The sequence below is a fragment of the Oncorhynchus keta genome, chromosome 37, assembly GCF_023373465.1.
Source record: "Oncorhynchus keta strain PuntledgeMale-10-30-2019 chromosome 37, Oket_V2, whole genome shotgun sequence".
Lineage (NCBI taxonomy): Eukaryota > Metazoa > Chordata > Actinopteri > Salmoniformes > Salmonidae > Oncorhynchus > Oncorhynchus keta.
The window spans coordinates 13,782,077-13,799,623 of NC_068457.1; the positions used below are offsets into that span (position 1 = coordinate 13,782,077).

The window sequence follows — 17,547 nt, forward strand, 5'->3', positions numbered from 1 at the left end:
ACTGTATAATGCTAAACGATCATTCTCAAAGATAATACTAACCGATAAAGCTCACTGAGAATGGCTGATAATGGCAGATCTTGTATGATTTCGCCTTGTGGAGCCAGCCAGGTCAGTGCTGACAATAATTAACCGGCCCACACATTATTTTCCTTTGTCCTGTGCTTTGCCTGTTGCCAAGGGAATGCCTCAGTCAGTGACGCAAACAGCAGGGTGATGTCTCTTTTCTCAATGGAGGTGAGTCCACGGTTGAAAACGTTGCAAAAAAAGGAATGAATGGATGACATTTATGCCCTAAAAAGCATGACCTGCCTAAGACAGTGTACTTCAGTGCGTAAAGCGAGTGTACCAAGTATGCTAACCCACATAATGGGGCAATTATGAAAGAGACAAAACAATGTCTGTCTTATCATAGAGTAGACAGATGTTTATTTCTGTGTAATGGCATAGCAACAGTATGTGGCACAGACGTCAGTGTGTTTGTGCCACCTTCTTATACTGGTCCTTCTGTGGCTCAGTTGGTAGAGCATGGTGCTTGTAACGCCAGGGTAGTGGGTTCGATTCCCGGGACCACCCATACGTAGAATGTATGCACACATGACTGTAAGTCGCTTTGGATAAAAGCGTCAGCTAAATGGCATATATTATTATTATTATTATTACTGTGTTGAACTCTACCTGAGTTCTGAGGACGTTAGAATATTCTAGATCTTCAGTTCAAAGACAGGTAGTAATGACACTATTTTAATTTATGTTGTCTTTTTCTTTCCTTTCAAGGGAAAACCCAATGTTTGCTACACTGTAAATTCTGAACTAAGATGGAACGATAGTTGGCTGTTCAAAACAACAATGTCTGTGACATCTGATAAAGAAAAGCCATTTATTTTACCTCAGCGTGTATAATATCTTCCCATCGTTCCAGATACGCAGAAGCTGATTGGGCATCGTAATCCAATGAGAGTCTGCGTTCTTGGAGTTTCTGAAGATGGTGTCAGGGACCCAGATCATTCCCACCATGTTGCTGTTTAGAGTCAGGATCTTCATAGTGCTGTTGTATTGCAGACGGCTGTCGATCCACGTCTGTGCAAAAATGATGTCAATTTCGTATTCCTGTAACAAAACAGAACAAAATGACCTTTAACCTACATGTATTATTACATATTTTATGATCCATTTCGGTCCCAACTCTGGAGAATATATATTTTTTTTCATTGAGAGAAGCTGCACATCGCTATGTTGATGGTCTACCCGAACATAGAGACAGGACGAGACAAGACCTTTGTTCTCTTCGAATCATTTATGGTATGTTTTGTCTATGATAAGACAAGTTTAAATTGCCTTAACATTTAAAAGTGCTAAAAAATAGAAGTATTTCTCTTTTCCTAATCCCTTATGTTGACGTCCCCCGGAAACCACATCTTGATTCTGACGGGTGACCTTTTGGAAACTTTTACAGGCACATGGGACCTGACTTTAATGCAGCACTAATTAGAGTGTGATGGGTGCAGCACGACTGTAGCTGTTACCATGACCTTAAGGAGTAGAAGGACAGTCAATCACACAATACGTCAGTCTAAAGAGTATATTACTCAAGCCTCCCAGACAATAGCCACAGTAATTTATAATATCTGGTTTGGCTCAGTTGGTAGAGCGTAGCGCATAGCACAGGTTTAATGGGTTTGATTCCCGCTGGGGCAACCCTAAGAAAAATGTATGCATGCATGACTGCAAGTTGCTTTGGATAACAGCATCTGCTAAATGGCATACATTAATGTATGAGAAATAAAGTGAAACGGGCTTGATCAGACAAACTAGTATCACAGATAAGATACATCATTTACCTACATTTGAATTAATAATGCTGATCTAACATTTTACAATGTTATTCCACCCATGAGTTTCTCACTAGCTAAGTTACGAAGATAAATGTGAAATCAGTGATTAATCGCTAAGGAAATCTGAAAACCCCAAAATACCAGGTATGCATTTATTCCGCTCTCTCCCCCTCTAACAGCTTCTGTGTAGTCCTGTAATACCCTTGAAATGTAAGATGAAGGTCAATAAACTGTTTGTATAAATAGGAATAGATATTTTCCTCAGAGGCATCGCAATTAGTTTCACTTCAGTAACTTAATTACAACCTTAAGACTGCAATGACATTTCATAGTCTTGAAAAAATGGCTAAAACAAAGAAGATGACTTGCTTCCTAAACCACTGCTAGACCCGGCTTCCTTACATCATACAGGTGTGTACAGTAAACTACTATGTCATCGGACAGTAACTCAGGGTATCTTTTATTTATTTAACCTTTATGGACACAGCAAAGTCACACTGAGATCCAGGTCTCTTTTACAAGGGTCAGTGCTATCCGGAATCCTTGGCACGTCCCTACCCAGTACAAAATGCTCACATTAGGAAAGAGCTATTCAATCCCGGCGTGTGCACTCATCACTAATCATGAGTAGCCTAGGTCTCTAATTAAGGTCTTAACATGCCTGTAGGGGACTACATTTTCCAAATTCAGTCTACCCTGGAGTCTATTCCATCTCTACACTAAATGTAAGGAATTTAGAAAAAGCCTTATTATCTACCTCAGATGAGGGCCATAAGCAGCTGGATATGATTGCTACTGTTAAAATCATCACTCCGGCGATAATATTTGGTTATAAAATACACGCTGTGCTCAAACAGCTTATCAGTGTAGAGATGGAAAAACCACATCCTCTTTCCTCGTTCTGTGTCATTAACGATTATGGAAATCATTATGAAAGCTCATACCCACGCTTTTAATGGCTGATGCTACAAGACGTGAAAAAGGCAAAGCAACAGTCTTACCACGATGAACTGTGAGTTCAAATTAAACATGTAAAAAAAAAGAGGTCAATTATGAATGTACCTTAGCCTCTCTGTCGGTCGTTACAAGGCTAAGAATTACTCCCAGAGCGCAACTTCCAGGCCAACACTAAGCACCCCTCATGAATTTAAAGTCCAACAGCAGGCACTAAAATGAGCATGTCAATTGCGACATTATGAAAGGTCAAGTGAGAAAAAATGATGCTCCGAGGAATTACAGCATTACAGTACAATGCCACGATCTGTAAATCCACAATATCAACCCATTAGAAGTACTCGCAGTCTTGTGTATGATTCATTACACTTGCTTCCACACACATTTCTGTTCTACATTGTTTATTTAGCCTGGTCCCAGATCTGTTTGTGATCTTGCCAACTCCATTGCTGTCATTGTCAAGCCAAACTTTTTTTTTGCTAATTATATATATATTTTTTAGAAAGGCTTACAGTGAGGAACCAAAAGGTCAGTCTTGTGTAAAAGGTCGGCCAACAATGGGCAGCTTGATTGTAGAGAGCTTTGAACTTTTGCATGTTGTGTATGGCTGGCTGTGGCTTCTGCTACGGGTAGCCCCGTTGCCTTGGACACAGAGTGAGCCTCCAAGATATAGCCTAAAAATAGCAATTCCTGTGAAGATGTCCCTTTAAACAAAATGTGTCAATAATTCAGTGAGTACATCAAGTAACCAGTGTCATTAAACGATGGTCATTGTGGTTGAAATCTACAATCCAGAAACTCAATGTGTGGGATACTTGGGAGAATCTGTGAAAACAATTGTTGAAAACAAGACAATGAAAACATTTTGAAATGTCTCACATTTTTCTTTTCTGATATATACTGTACTAAAGTAATGGTATTGGATCAGCCCAAGGGAACCACTGCGTTCCTCTGTTGGCTAACAATTTTTTTTTTTTATATAATTGTCACTGTAAATCCTAGCTGACAAACTATATGAGTATGGATATTGGATAGCAAAGCTAATAGAATCCAACAGACAAAGTATTTCCTATGCTCATTACTCTATGACGACAGAGGTATGATGACACCAATTATTAGAAAGGGGAGATACGATCTGGGCCTGTAGCCTTCATATAGTCCCATATAATCCTATAGCGATCTACTGGAATATGGAGGAGGGTAGACAAAGTCTAAAGTTCATACTAGCACACCACATAGAATACATACCAAATTATGAATATGAGTTGTTAAAAGCATTGGGCCAATGACTGAAAGGTTGCTGGTTTGAATCCCGAAGCCGACTATGTGAAAAAACTGTTGCTGTGCCCTTGAGCAAGGCACTTAACCCTTATGCTACTGTAAATCCCTCTGGAGAAGAGCGTCTGCTAAATGACTAAAATGTACATGTAAGTGGTATAGTATGGATATTGAGACAGATGTCCTGATGCAATCCTTTGGAGATCTATCAGAAACTGAAGGTTAGACAGACTGCATAATAGGATGAGTTCTCTGTTGGTCGAGTAAACACTACCCACTGATCTACTGTTGTTCCCCTGAGACCTGGTGTCACATCTTAGATGCACTCCATTTTCAACATGGCGTCGTCAAACATCCCTCTTCCTCTCTGTGGGGTGGCTCCTCACTAGTGAACATTATGTAAGCCGTTGTTATCTAGGTTAGACATTTTGGCAGACTCTTATCAATCTATTTTCATTCTGAGGAGAGCAAACAATCAGACAGGTTCTGAAGAACTTATTTTTGTCTTCATTGGCGCTAATCCTGTGGAACATAAAAATAACCATGCCCTGGAGAAGAATATTGATTCCTCATATTAACACAATCTTTTTTCACTCAGCAAAAATGCACTAAATAACATCATAGATCCATCATTTTTCAATGGCACCACATGAAGCACTGTAGCGTTGCGAGATCTCATGGAGAGAGAGTCATTATCTTTAACTGATGGACTGTAGGCCGAGATTACTGTGGCATAGTGTCCTCTTTTGGTCGGCTAATTCGACGTGCTATCTTTCCTGAATAGCACCAGCAACTATGACCACTGCGCTCTGAGATAATGGTACTTAATCAGACATGCTCCCATCACACTCTGTCCTAGATTAATATCTGCTTCAGTGACGTTGACTCATCCGAGGACTCAGTCCCGTCGGTGTAAATAAACCCTAACCATTCCCCGATGGCAAAAAAAGACTCTCCTTCTCTTTGGATCGCTAACAATGCTGATGGAACATCGGGTCTGGGTGACTACATACTAGGCTTATACTGTAGATATGGCTTAAACAGAAACAATTATAGTAGAGTACATACCATGAACATAGAACATCATGTCTGAGTTGAGTAGCCTTTGTTGACTATACAAACCCAATATATATTATTGCACATTATCAATATGGATGGGTATTACACAGTTCCAAATTATATCAAATACTATGTCCATAGAACATCATACCTGGGTGAGTCTATTGACTGCCAACCCTACTGTATATGAACATGTAACAATTACGGTTGATGATCAATATGGATGCCCTGTTCCATACAACCCATCGACTTGACCTGCTGCTTTGTCTTCCAGAAACAGTTCTGATGATCTAAATGCGTTAAATGGACATTCGAGGCACGGGAGGTCACTCCTCAGTTCACAGGGTGACGCTCGGGGTGCACTGAAGTGTGACGGGGGGTTTGCAGCCAAGCCGAGCTGAAGAAATCGGTTGTTTTTCTTTTCTTCCTGGCTTTTGTAATGTTGCCAGGACAAACCGTTACAGGGGCGGGGCTAAGGGAGGGTGTTGGGTGCTCCTATAGGCTATCGTAGTCTAGCCAAAGTCACATCGTGGTGGAGATCTGTGTGACTCACCAATCACTGTGTATCTGAAATAATCAGGTAGAAATCCAAGGTGGGGTGAACATCATTCAGTTATGTGATGGTCTGGTGACTCACTAGTAGGTATAGCTGTTGATTCTAAACAAAAATGGCTATATGGCCTGAATGAACTTCACAACAATAAAAAATAACAGCACACTACACTACCCAAGATCACAAAACATAGGGATATTACATATAGGATCAATTTAAGTAAATAAGCAACAAGGCTTAAGCACTCTGATGTATATCATGAATAACACACTAAGGGTTGTTCTTACTACAATGGGAGCTAGAGTTGTATTACACCCTTACACAGTATGCATTCAATATCCATTGCGCTATCACTGCTAAGCATTTGAGCGATTTTACATTTGAGTCATTTACATACAGAGCATACCGATACAGTTACTACGGGTATAACAGTTGTCTGAGCACTGTGACCACAGGCTCTATTTCTCATTCCATCACCCACACATCCCACTTCACCACCAGATACAACTGCTTTCCTGTGCAGCCCAGCTCACAGGGGATATGAAGGACGATGGAAAGTGCATCTTGCCTTTACTCTCTTGGCCCACAATTGACCTTTTTTTCAAGCGGCACAGAAAACCAAAGTAATCCAATTATGTTCATGATAAGCAGGAGAGAGAGAGAGAGATAAATATTCACTTACCATGTCTATTGATGATACAGGTCCGATGCTATTGACGTATATGTCGACGTCGATAAGCGTTGGTTTAACTGTAAAAGACAGAAGGAGAAATCACTGTAAAAGCACATTTGAACAACAACCAAGTGTAGTAGCACTGCCAAGCCTAGGGTGCCATGTCGAGAGTGTTTGAAAGGACATGCCTACATATCTGTCGTTGACTCTGGTCGACTTTCAACTGTGTCTGAGGGAGGAAAACACCTGACACATATTGATTTTGGGGGTGAACTATCACTTATCATAAGTGATGCTTATACGAGAAGTGGTTCACCGGTTCACCAGTTTCATTCCAGGCAGTCACCTTTCACTTGAGACATAGGAAACTGTTTTCCGCACGGCTCAAATCTATTGAAATAACATGCCATACACGACTCCAACCCTACATTTCACAATTCAATTTAAAGCCTGTTCTCTATACCTAATCTTACAAGGCGTAGCTGTAATGAGCAGTTCACGCTTGCGTGGCTAAGTGCACCTCTGTCATTGCACATTAGCCTCTTTCATAGGCTTTGGCAACTTCGGCAATTAACTGTTGAGGTGGTGCAGTACACACATCAGACTATGACAGAAAAATACCCACAAAGACCTATTTTAATTGCGACAGGGTGTAATGGAGGAATAGATAGAGAGTTTTGCAGAATTCAGACGCAAGAAAATAGCAGAGTACATCTTCTTTTTTTAAATGTGTCTTTTTATGTATTTATTGTTTACTTCAGTTTATTTAGTAAATACTTGTTTTTTTTACATTTCACTGTAAGGTCTACCTACACCTGTTGTATTTGGCGCATGTGACGAACACAATTTGATTTGACAAGACATGATTAAGTTCCACTTTAGCCACTATCATCAAATAACACAATGTACATGTATGGCAGCAACTTTTTTGAAGTCACTGGGTAAAGTACTTTCCTGGGGTTCCTGGGCACCCATTTAGTTTTTTTGTCCTAGCACTATACAGCTGATTCAAAGAACCAACTAATCACCAAGCTTTGAATCAATTGTGCAGTGCTAGGGCAAAAACCAAAACATGTCCCCAGGAGGGGCCCCAGGACCGAGTTTGGGAAACCCTGCTTTAAAGGAAGTAAAATGGTGCTATTGGAATGTTATTCAAAGTTGTAGTACAGTAGTTTTACTGTCAAAGTCAATATAATCATGACATATGGGAAGGTGAATGCACTGCCCATACGAATCCTCTGTAGAGTTTCCCCATATGTTTAATCTACGCTGCTTTGACTTGAGTTTGTTCACTTACTGTTATCTGTGATTTATTTGTGCCAAGGCCGGCCCTCCCTCCCTCCCCTTCCTGATCAAGCAAGCATGATTACAACTCCCCATCTGCAGAGTAAAATGCCCCCATGAGGGTTTTAATGGAGGAGCAGCTTTTACACCCAGTTAGCCTGTCAATGTGATGAGAAATACATTTGCCCTAGTCAGCCCCGCCGGTCTCATTCACCATGACCGCTCAATTCTCCTAGTTTAATTCCCCATACATTGTATTAAAATGTTTTCTGTTGCCTTTGCATTGCTGTTGTCTGGTCTGATCTTTACTGAGCTGGCGTCATATGTATCAAGTGTCTCAGGTAGGAGTTCTGATTTAGGATCAGTGTTGACTGTTAGATTACATTGAATATGATTCCATGGACAGTGGGATCCTGATCCTAGATCAACACCCTTATTTTGAGACAGTTATAAGCTATATGACAGGCTCTCCAGTGTCTTTGTAGCACATGGGGATGTGTGAAACGTACTACTCAGCCTGTGTCACCACTTGCGCCGCTGATTCATTAACTGTTCGGTGGCGCCGTTTGGTAGACAATTTGGGAGGGTGGTCACGTGTGCTAACAAAGCAGATGTCCTGGGTTTGAGCCTTGGTGAGCCGCGTGACAGACATTATGCCTTGTCCAAGGTCTGCGTCTCTAGCCCAGTAAATGAGCACAATACCCTCAGTAAAGCCTCTCTCGTCAGCCTCCAGTCGCTTTCTTCCCCTCTATCTCCTGTCAGCTAGAATTGTGACAAGCTAATTTCATCTTTCATAACAACAATCCAAGCACAAACATCTTCAGATGAGATCAATGAGCGCCGGGTGATATCCGTCATCTGTCTTAGGAGTCGTGTTAACAGTGTCTGCATCCCAAATGGCACCCTATTCCCCATATAGGGCTCTGGTTAAAAGTAGTGCACTATAAAGGGAACAGGGTGCCATATGGGATGCAGTGAGGGTTAGATCGAGCCTTGCTGCACTCCGTCTTCTACTTCACTCTGCCAGACAGACAGAGGTCATTAAAAGCGAGGTGGTAGACAGACATGACCTAGTGTGTTCTGGGAGTTTGGGAACAGACTATATTAAAACAGGAAGTGAGACATCTCAGATGGCTGTGTCCCTGGTCTCAGCTGCATCCTGAAACTAATATCCTCTAATTGTCCTGATCAAAAGAGAGACTAGGGGATGAAAGCCAGAGAGAGTTGTAGTTGATAACCACAAAGCATTTATTGGTGACAGTATTGCTGTACAATTAAAAAAGTACATTTGAAAATGTTAATGAGACCCAATTCGATCAATCACATAGTGGAAAATAAATTCTATGGGTATAAACATAATGTAACTACAGAAAGGACAGGTGTAGTTTTTGTGTTGATTAGCTGAGAAATACATATAGAATCCATACAGGATCTCTAAGACTTGATTTGTGGTGTGTTGGTTTTGTCACAATTAACACTGGCTGCACTTACACAGGCAGGCCAATTCTCGTTGTTTTTCCACAAATTGGTCTTTTGGCCAATCACATCAGATCTTTTTCAGAGCTGATTTGGTTGGTCTGTTTTGGCTGCCTGTCAAATACGCAGCCTCTGACTAACATTTTGAGTGAACCTGCATTGTTTCTCCTTTATCTGCAATTGATTGAATTAGGGACCCAAGTCCACATCATCTCAACATAATTTCATGTTGCCTCTAACCATTGAATTGATTTTCATCTGCTCCCCATGTCTTGTTAGGGTCCCTAACAAGACTTATTAGGCCATTTTCTTGAAAAGTAGACATAGACCGGGGACACCATATTTTGGGACACCATGTTTTGGGACATGTATTTCGATCTAATCTCACCAATTACGCACCAAATAGCAGGAGTATATGGGGCTGCTTTGGGAGGAGAAAACAACAGCAAATGAATCTGTTGCTGGGTTCCAGTGTTTGTGAATGCCCCGGCTAAATATCTGAGAGTCCCTTTAACAACAGCACAGGGAATGGGTTAACAGCCTATTAATCAACCAGGCCCTGCTTTACTGGAGTTGAGACCTGTGAGACCCACACTAACAGTATTAAGATCAGCAGAATGGGAGGGGGCATATGGCTATAGTTCATTATATGAGAGAGACTTTGAACATGCATTGTGCACCTCTGGCGATCCTATCTTCATTCGGATGTGTGGTTCTGTTTCAGGTCCTGCCATTGTGGCTCCTGCTAACCTGATCACTGTCGAGCTGGAGGAGACGGCTGAACTTTATCTTATGGGAAACAGGTGACATTAGGTTGAGTGATCGCTGTTATTTTCTGACGGAGGGGTATCCAAGATGGATGCTCAGTTGCTTGATATGACCAGTGAGGTTGTTTCCTCCATGTGTCTGTGGGTAATTTATAGCATCAATCTTGTACGGTCCAGAAGTGGGACAAGTTGGTTGATATACAGTACCAGTCAAAAATTTGGACACAGGTACTCATTCAAGAGTTTTTCTACATTGTAGAATAATGGTGAAAATATCAGAACTATGAAATAACACATGGAATCATGTAGTAACCAAAATTCCTAATATATTTTATATTCTTCAAAGTAGCCACCCTTTGCCTTGATGACAGTTTTGCACTCTCTTGGAACTTTCTTAACCAGCTTCATGAGGTAGTCACCTGGAATGCATTTCAAATAACAGGTGTGTCTTGTTAAAAGTTAATTTGTGGAATTTCTTTCCTTCTCAATGCGTTTGAGCCAATCAGGTGTGTTGTGACATGGTAGGGTTGGTATACAGAAGATAGCCCTATTTGGTAGGAATAGCTCAAATAAGCAAAGAGAAATGACAGCCCATCATTACGTTAAGACATGAAGGTCAGTCAGTCCGGAAAATGTCAAGAACTTTGAAAGTACTGTATTAAAGATGTTTCGTCTTACACATTCTAAAAGGGCAGATGGAGAATGTAAAGAGTAGACAGACAGACAGACAGACAGACAGACAGACAGACAGACAGACAGACAGACAGACAGACAGACAGACAGACAAGACCCCCACACACCCCACCACCCACCCTGAAGCATATTCAGTTCCATATTACATCCCCTCTTTCATAAAAAAAAAAACAGAATAAAGATTAGTTGTGCATTAAAATTGTCAGAAACTGTTGCTTCCATTAGTATTATACTGTATATTTCACAGTAGATTCTGACAAAGTCTGGGGATTACACTGAGCTGGTTCCAAAGCCCTTTGCATTTGAACTGTGGAAATAATCATTTGTATTCCCCCCTTAAACACCCTAGTAATCCTTAACAATGGGAGGGTGGAAGACACTTAAGAAGTTGAACATCCATAAGGATAACCTCCATTCACACCCTTGCACCTCAGCAGTGCCCGTATCAAACCAATCAAAGTATTGCATGATTCTCTGGGCAACTGATAGATTCAGGAAGTGGGGATGGCCGTGGTGGAACTAAATGAGGAGTCAGAGATGAGTGCTCCCCTGATCAGATGTGGGTTCCATTTAATTGAGTGTCTGTCTGTCTGTCTGGGAATCTCGGCTCTCCTCTCCGGTGGGTGATCTAATCTAATGACATTTTCAGGGGGCTTAAAATAGAGAAAGGGGTATCAGGCATTCCCTGTCTGCTGAAAGGTTGCGTCAATGTGTCACTGTGGAGAAGCTTGAGAGGACTGGGTTTTCCCAGATTAGCCAAACTAAACCTATAGTATTCTAAAAGTCTACTAATCTACGGCCATTATCCATCTACTACACCTGAAGTAGATACAATGACAAGACCAATTTTGTGGGCGCCTGTTCTGAAATCAATTTAAATAGCGAACTGGATTTTGCGAGAGGACTGAGACTATCCAGTGCAGTCAAGCTAATAAGCCTTTAAGATTCTACAAGTTTACAGCTCTCTGACCGTTGTCCATCTACTAAACCCGAGTAGATGAAATGTCCAGACCAATTCTGTGGCCCTCTGTTAAAAAAAAAAACGTTTTGACAGAAAACTGTGTCCTGTGTCTCGGATGACATCACTTAAAACCGGGGATAAAGGCTCTGGAAGAATACATAGCTATCGTCAAGGATATTAACGCAGCACAAACAGCACAAGAAACTCAATGGCAATACCGTCCAATAGCATAACAGTCTACACAATCCAGTTGCACCACTTTCTCCAGCCAACCGAAATATCTAAAAACCGATTCCATCTGATTGTGATCCAGCCAATGCAGCTTTAGCTCTGGAATCTCCATCCTGAAGAGATTGCCTGAAGACATTTGCCGAGGGCAAATGTGGAGGCTGTGCAGTCACATCTGACCCAGTGGAAATGGGTCAGTGGAAATGGGTAGTGGGTGTGCTGTTCTGTGCTGTACAGCCAGTCGAGCATTGTGTCTGGGTGAGCAAGGTTCATCTCCCTAAATAAGTGCCATCCAGAGTCAGAAAGGAAAATGAGTGTTGGCCTTGGATTGCCTTCATTGTGAATCTGGATGGTGTGATTTTGAAAATGGTTCAAACTCAACGTGGGGCCAAGCTTTGCATTGTGCTAAACTACAGCTTGTGCTAAACTACAGCAGTGCTACCCCCTCCAGAGTTATTGTCATAGGTGAAAATGTATAACTAATGTTTAAAATGCATCTTTGGGAGGGGATAAGCATTTCCGTTGAACAAATCGGCCACCATGAACAGGGATGTTCAGAGAAGAGCAGCCGCATTCATTCTAAATCCATTCATGTCTGAGGGCAATTTATATTTAACAGTGATGCACCTGCGTTTTGTCAGAAATCAAAGTCCCTCTTCAATCATTTCCAACAGCAGCCTGACTAATGCCGGGGTTTTTAATTCACACTTCAAAAGATAGACTGGAGTGAGGATCTCCTCTTACCCACCCACACACTCTATGCAAACACACTCACACACACCTTCACATGCCATGCTCAAACACACACAGGCAAGTACGCTCTCTCTCTCTCTCACACACACTAAAACACACACACTATATATATATATATATATATAAGCCATGTTTTAGTTACTTGTCAGAACTTTTTGGGAAGTAAATTTGTATTCCCATTAGAAATCCTAACCCTAACCTTAACCCTAAACCTAACCCTTAAACCTAAAATAGCATTATAACTTTTCAGGACACGCAAAATGTCCTGACTTTTCAGAATTGTTCTTGTCTTCCTGTCTTGTCAGGACATTCTCGTCCAGACAAATAGGAAAACAAGTCCACACACACACAAACAGACTGGTGTAGGTACGTGTCTGATGAACGTGACACTTTCCCATGTGCTACAACAGCTGGCAGCGGGTGGCCATGCCACTCAGACAATTAGCAACATCAAGTGTTACTCACACTCTCACACCCTTCAACCTGGAAATAAACCTGTGACTTACATCTTTCAAGCGGACATGCCATCAAACATAGCCCAACACATCCAGCCTAGCCCCATAGAGATCTAAAGGAGCAACCTTGCTAGAGAAGCAGCCAAGGTTCAACTCTGTTCTCTGGGAATGAATCCCTCTGAACTCTCCACTGTGCCCATGCCTGCACTGGAGAAGTGCCACGTGAGGAATGCTACTTCCTGAGTTTGATGCTGATGTACCGTGGTGTGATTCCCAAACTGGGTGGTGCATCATCTTGGCATGCTGAGGAATAATATTCTGACCCACTTTGCCTAGGATCCCCTGACAACCCAAAAGGAAGCTGACATAATAAGGACACAAAAGCAGCCACTTCAACCCATGTGAGCTGAACCGGGAGATGCATCAATATCCATAATCTGTGAGGTTGGAGCTCTGAACTCAGGGATTACAATGTTCCAAGGTGCAAAGCATTGTAGTATACAGCTTGTATAACAGGCATGTAATATATTCATACATGTTTATGAATATACAATGCATATTATGGGATTGTACAGCATTCAAAAAGGAGCATATGTCTACAGTAAATATGTGGTTTACATGGCCACATGAATAAGAGACAATAATACATAATACAACTAGAATAAAGAGTACATTTGGCCCTATTTGTAATACATTACATCTGACCTTCAGACATTACTGTAAAACCCCTACATGCAAAAGGGGCAGACTGGGACAAAAATGTGTCCCTGGTATTTTATCCACACCAGCCCACATCACTGAGCGCACTACCAACGCAAACTCAAAGCAAACTGTCACTTGCCACATCCTCATGATGATGGTGGCAAATTACAATTTGCTTTTTGAAAGTTCTATACTTTGAAAACGTGATTGCTGACATGCAAAACATTATGGGACTGTATCAACAGTGTACTAATACATAAAAATATATATGTTTTTTTAAGGTGATTATTCCTTTAAGCTTTATACGTTATAAAAGCCAAGCTAATGACTAAGGATATATTGCAAATTAGAGCCTGTCATGTGTGTTCCCCTGAATCAACACATACCCTAAGTATCAATGACTAATTACTAACATTATCCCAAGGTTTTTACAGTTGGTGGCACCAGCCCATGATTTGGTTGCCCACTGATCAGCCAAAGGCTCATTTCAAATTAGTGTAACAGAGAAATTAAAAAGTGTTAACAGGCCCATGGGCCGCCGGCCATGTCACTTTTTTCATATTTTTTAACTTTTTTTGACCAGCACACCCATCTACAAAATGATCCAGCCCATCTGGCATCTGCTAGAATTGCCAGAGGACCAATCTGCCCCTGACATCATCATGCAATGTATATTAGTATTTTTATTTATTTTATTTCACCTTTATTTAACCAGGTAGGCAAGTTGAGAACTCATTTACAATTGCAATTGCGACCTGGCCAAGATAAAGCAAAGCAGTTCGACACATACAACGACACAGAGTTACACATGGAGTAAAACAAACATACAGTCAATAATACAGTATAAACAAGTCTATATATGATGTGAGCAAATGAGGTGAGATAAGGGAGGTAAAGGCAACAAAAAAAGGCCATGGTGGCAAAGTAAATACAATATAGCAAAGAAGAAATTGAAATAATGGGGTGCAAAGGAGCAAACCATATAAATAAATAAAATTTAAAAAATACAGTAGGGAAAGAGGTAGTTGTTTGGGCTAAATTATAGGTGGGCTATGTACAGGTGCAGTAATCTGTGAGCTGCTCTGACAGTTGGTGCTTAAAGCTAGTGAGGGAGATAAGTGTTTCCAGTTTCAGAAATTTTTGGAGTTCGTTCCAGTCATTGGCAGCAGAGAACTGGAAGGAGAGGCGGCCAAAGAAAGAATTGGTTTTGGGGGTGACTAGAGAGATATACCTGCTGGAGCGTGTGCTACAGGTGGGTGATGCTATGGTGACCAGCGAGCTGAGATAAGGGGGGACTTTACCTAGCAGCGTCTTGTAGATGACATGGAGCCAGTGGGTTTGGCGACGAGTATGAAGCGAGGGCCAGCCAACGAGAGCGTACAGGTCGCTATGTTGGGTAGTATATGGGGCTTTGGTGACAAAACGGATGGCACTGTGATAGACTGCATCCAATTTGTTGAGTAGGGTATTGGAGGCTATTTTGTAAATGACATCGCCGAAGTCGAGGATTGGTAGGATGGCCAGTTTTACAAGGGTATGTTTGGCAGCATGAGTGAAGGATGCTTTGTTGCGAAATAGGAAGCCAATTCTAGATTTAACTTTGGATTGGAGATGTTTGATGTGGGTCTGGAAGGAGAGTTTACAGTCTAACCAGACACCTAGGTATTTGTAGTTGTCCACGTATTCTAAGTCAGAGCCGTCCAGAGTAGTGATGTTGGACAGGCGAGCCGGTGCAGGCAGCGATCGGTTGAAGAGCATGCGCTTAGTTTTACTTGTATTTAAGAGCAATTGGAGGCCACAGAAGGAGAGTTGTATGGCATTGAAGCTTGCCTGGAGGGTTGTTAACACAGTGTCCAAAGAAGGGCCAGAAGTATACAGAATGGTGTCGTCTGCGTAGAGGTGGATCAGAGACTCACCAGCAGCAAGAGTCGACATCATTGATGTATACAGAGAAGAGAGTTGGTCCAAGAATTTAACCCTGTGGCACCCCCATAGAGACTGCCAGAGGTCCGGACAGTGCAAGATTTGGTTCTTAGTTGCCACGATTATATGTACATGTGAAACTTTTAGAATCGTCAAAACAAATGAAACAGTGGTGTCTGTGGTGGCGTTCATTATCATATTCATCAAATTATTGTATTGAATTATGCTCCTGCTGTATGTACGCTGAACAAAATTATTAACACAGCATGTAAAGTGTTGGTCCTATGTTTTATGAAAAAAAGACCCAATAAATTTACCATACGCACGAAAAGCTTATTTCTCAAAAATGTTGTACACAAATGTGTTTACATTCCTGTTAGTGAGCATTTCTCCTTTGCCAAGATAATCCATCCACCTGACAGGTGTGGCATATCAAGTAGCTGATTAAACAGCATGATCATTACACAGGTGCACCTTGTGCTGGTGTCATTAAAAGGCCACTCTAAAATGTGCATTTGAGGTAGCATGCAATTGGCATGCTTACTGCAGGAATGTCCACCCAAGCTGTTAATAGAGAATTGAATGTTCATTTCTCTACCATAAGCTTTCTCCTACGTGATTTTAGAGAATTTGACAGTACATCCCACCAGGCTCACAACCGCAGACCATGTGTATGGCGTGTGGGCCAGCAGTTTTCTCATGTCAACGTTGTGAACAGAGGGCCCCATGGTGGCGGTGGGGTTATGGTGTGGGCAGGCGTAAGGGAACACAATTGCATTTTATCGATGGCAATTTTAATGCACAAATATACCGTGACGAGATCCTAAAGCCCATTGTGAGGCCTATTTTGTGACCAACCGATGCATATCTGTCTTCCCAATTATGTGAAATCCATAGATTAGGGCCTAATTAATTGAATTAATTGACTGATTTCCTCATATGAACTGTAACTCCGTAAAATCAATAAATTGTTGCGTTTATATTTTTGTTCAGTATAGTTCTATCATTTAGTTGTTAGGAAGCTAAGAGAAACCGTATGTGTCTACTGTATGAAGACAGCCTTGTGGGAATAACTCAGTTTACTACCGAGATAATTAACATAAATATCATGAATCTGTCTTTGGCTGAATGCTATCCTCAAGTGCAAATGTTAATATTTTATGACCAGCATTCAGTTTCTGACAACTGCCTTTAATCTAGATTCCATTTGTAATCAACAAGGGACATACGGGAGAGGGTTGTGTCACGGAAACTAACCTAGGCCTACTGTACAATACAGTGTCCCACTCATCGTTAATGGGCTACTATGATTCCTGTAATCTGAGTTGGCCATGTACCGGTAAACAAATAGGCTACCAAAATGTGTATCTGTTTATCTGGAATGATTTCCTACTCCTGCTTGGTTGATTAGGTTGTCAGGTGAAGCTCTGAGCGTGTTGATGGAAAGAAAAAAAAACACACACACAAAACCACCAGTGAGCGAGCACCGCGCCCGAGGAGGCACTTTCAACACTATGGACAGCGCGCTTCACTATGGACAGCGCGCTTCGCCATACCAATTGAAGGTGGGCGTATCACCAAAGAAATGTAGACACTCCATTGAAAGTTTTTATAATATCCGCAGTAAAAAAATAGACAAACGTAACTCACCTCCAATATCAGGCCGTAGTGTCTTGTCGTAGTCCTTAAGTAAGTTATTTAATATGAGCGTTGCCTCGGCCTGGTGGTTTTTGGGAGCCAGCATCTGATTGACAGTAGTGTCCTCATAGTCCCCATCGTAGTCCCTTGGGTCTTGGTCGGAACTAAACATCATAGAAAAAATAAGTTAGTTTTATTAATGAAAGCAAAATCCTCAATATCACAGACATTAGATTATAATTCATGCATTAAACATCGATCAGTCTTAATAGTCTTACAGGCCTAGGTTTTTGAATTCAGTGCATAACAAGTGCA

General features: G+C 41.4%; 1 protein-coding gene across 1 annotated transcript in view; it reads right to left on the reverse strand.

Moving 5' to 3' along the window:
• LOC118370242 (gamma-aminobutyric acid receptor subunit gamma-3-like) overlaps nt 1-17,547 on the reverse strand; it is a 41,325-nt gene that overhangs the window by 22,523 nt on the left and 1,255 nt on the right. Inside the window, exons 2-4 of the mRNA XM_035755163.2 lie at nt 17,245-17,396; nt 6,362-6,429; nt 890-1,110 (exon numbers count right to left, since the gene is read on the reverse strand). Coding sequence (XP_035611056.1) covers nt 890-1,110; nt 6,362-6,429; nt 17,245-17,396 — 441 coding nt within the window. The remainder of the gene's footprint in view (nt 1-889; nt 1,111-6,361; nt 6,430-17,244; nt 17,397-17,547) is intronic.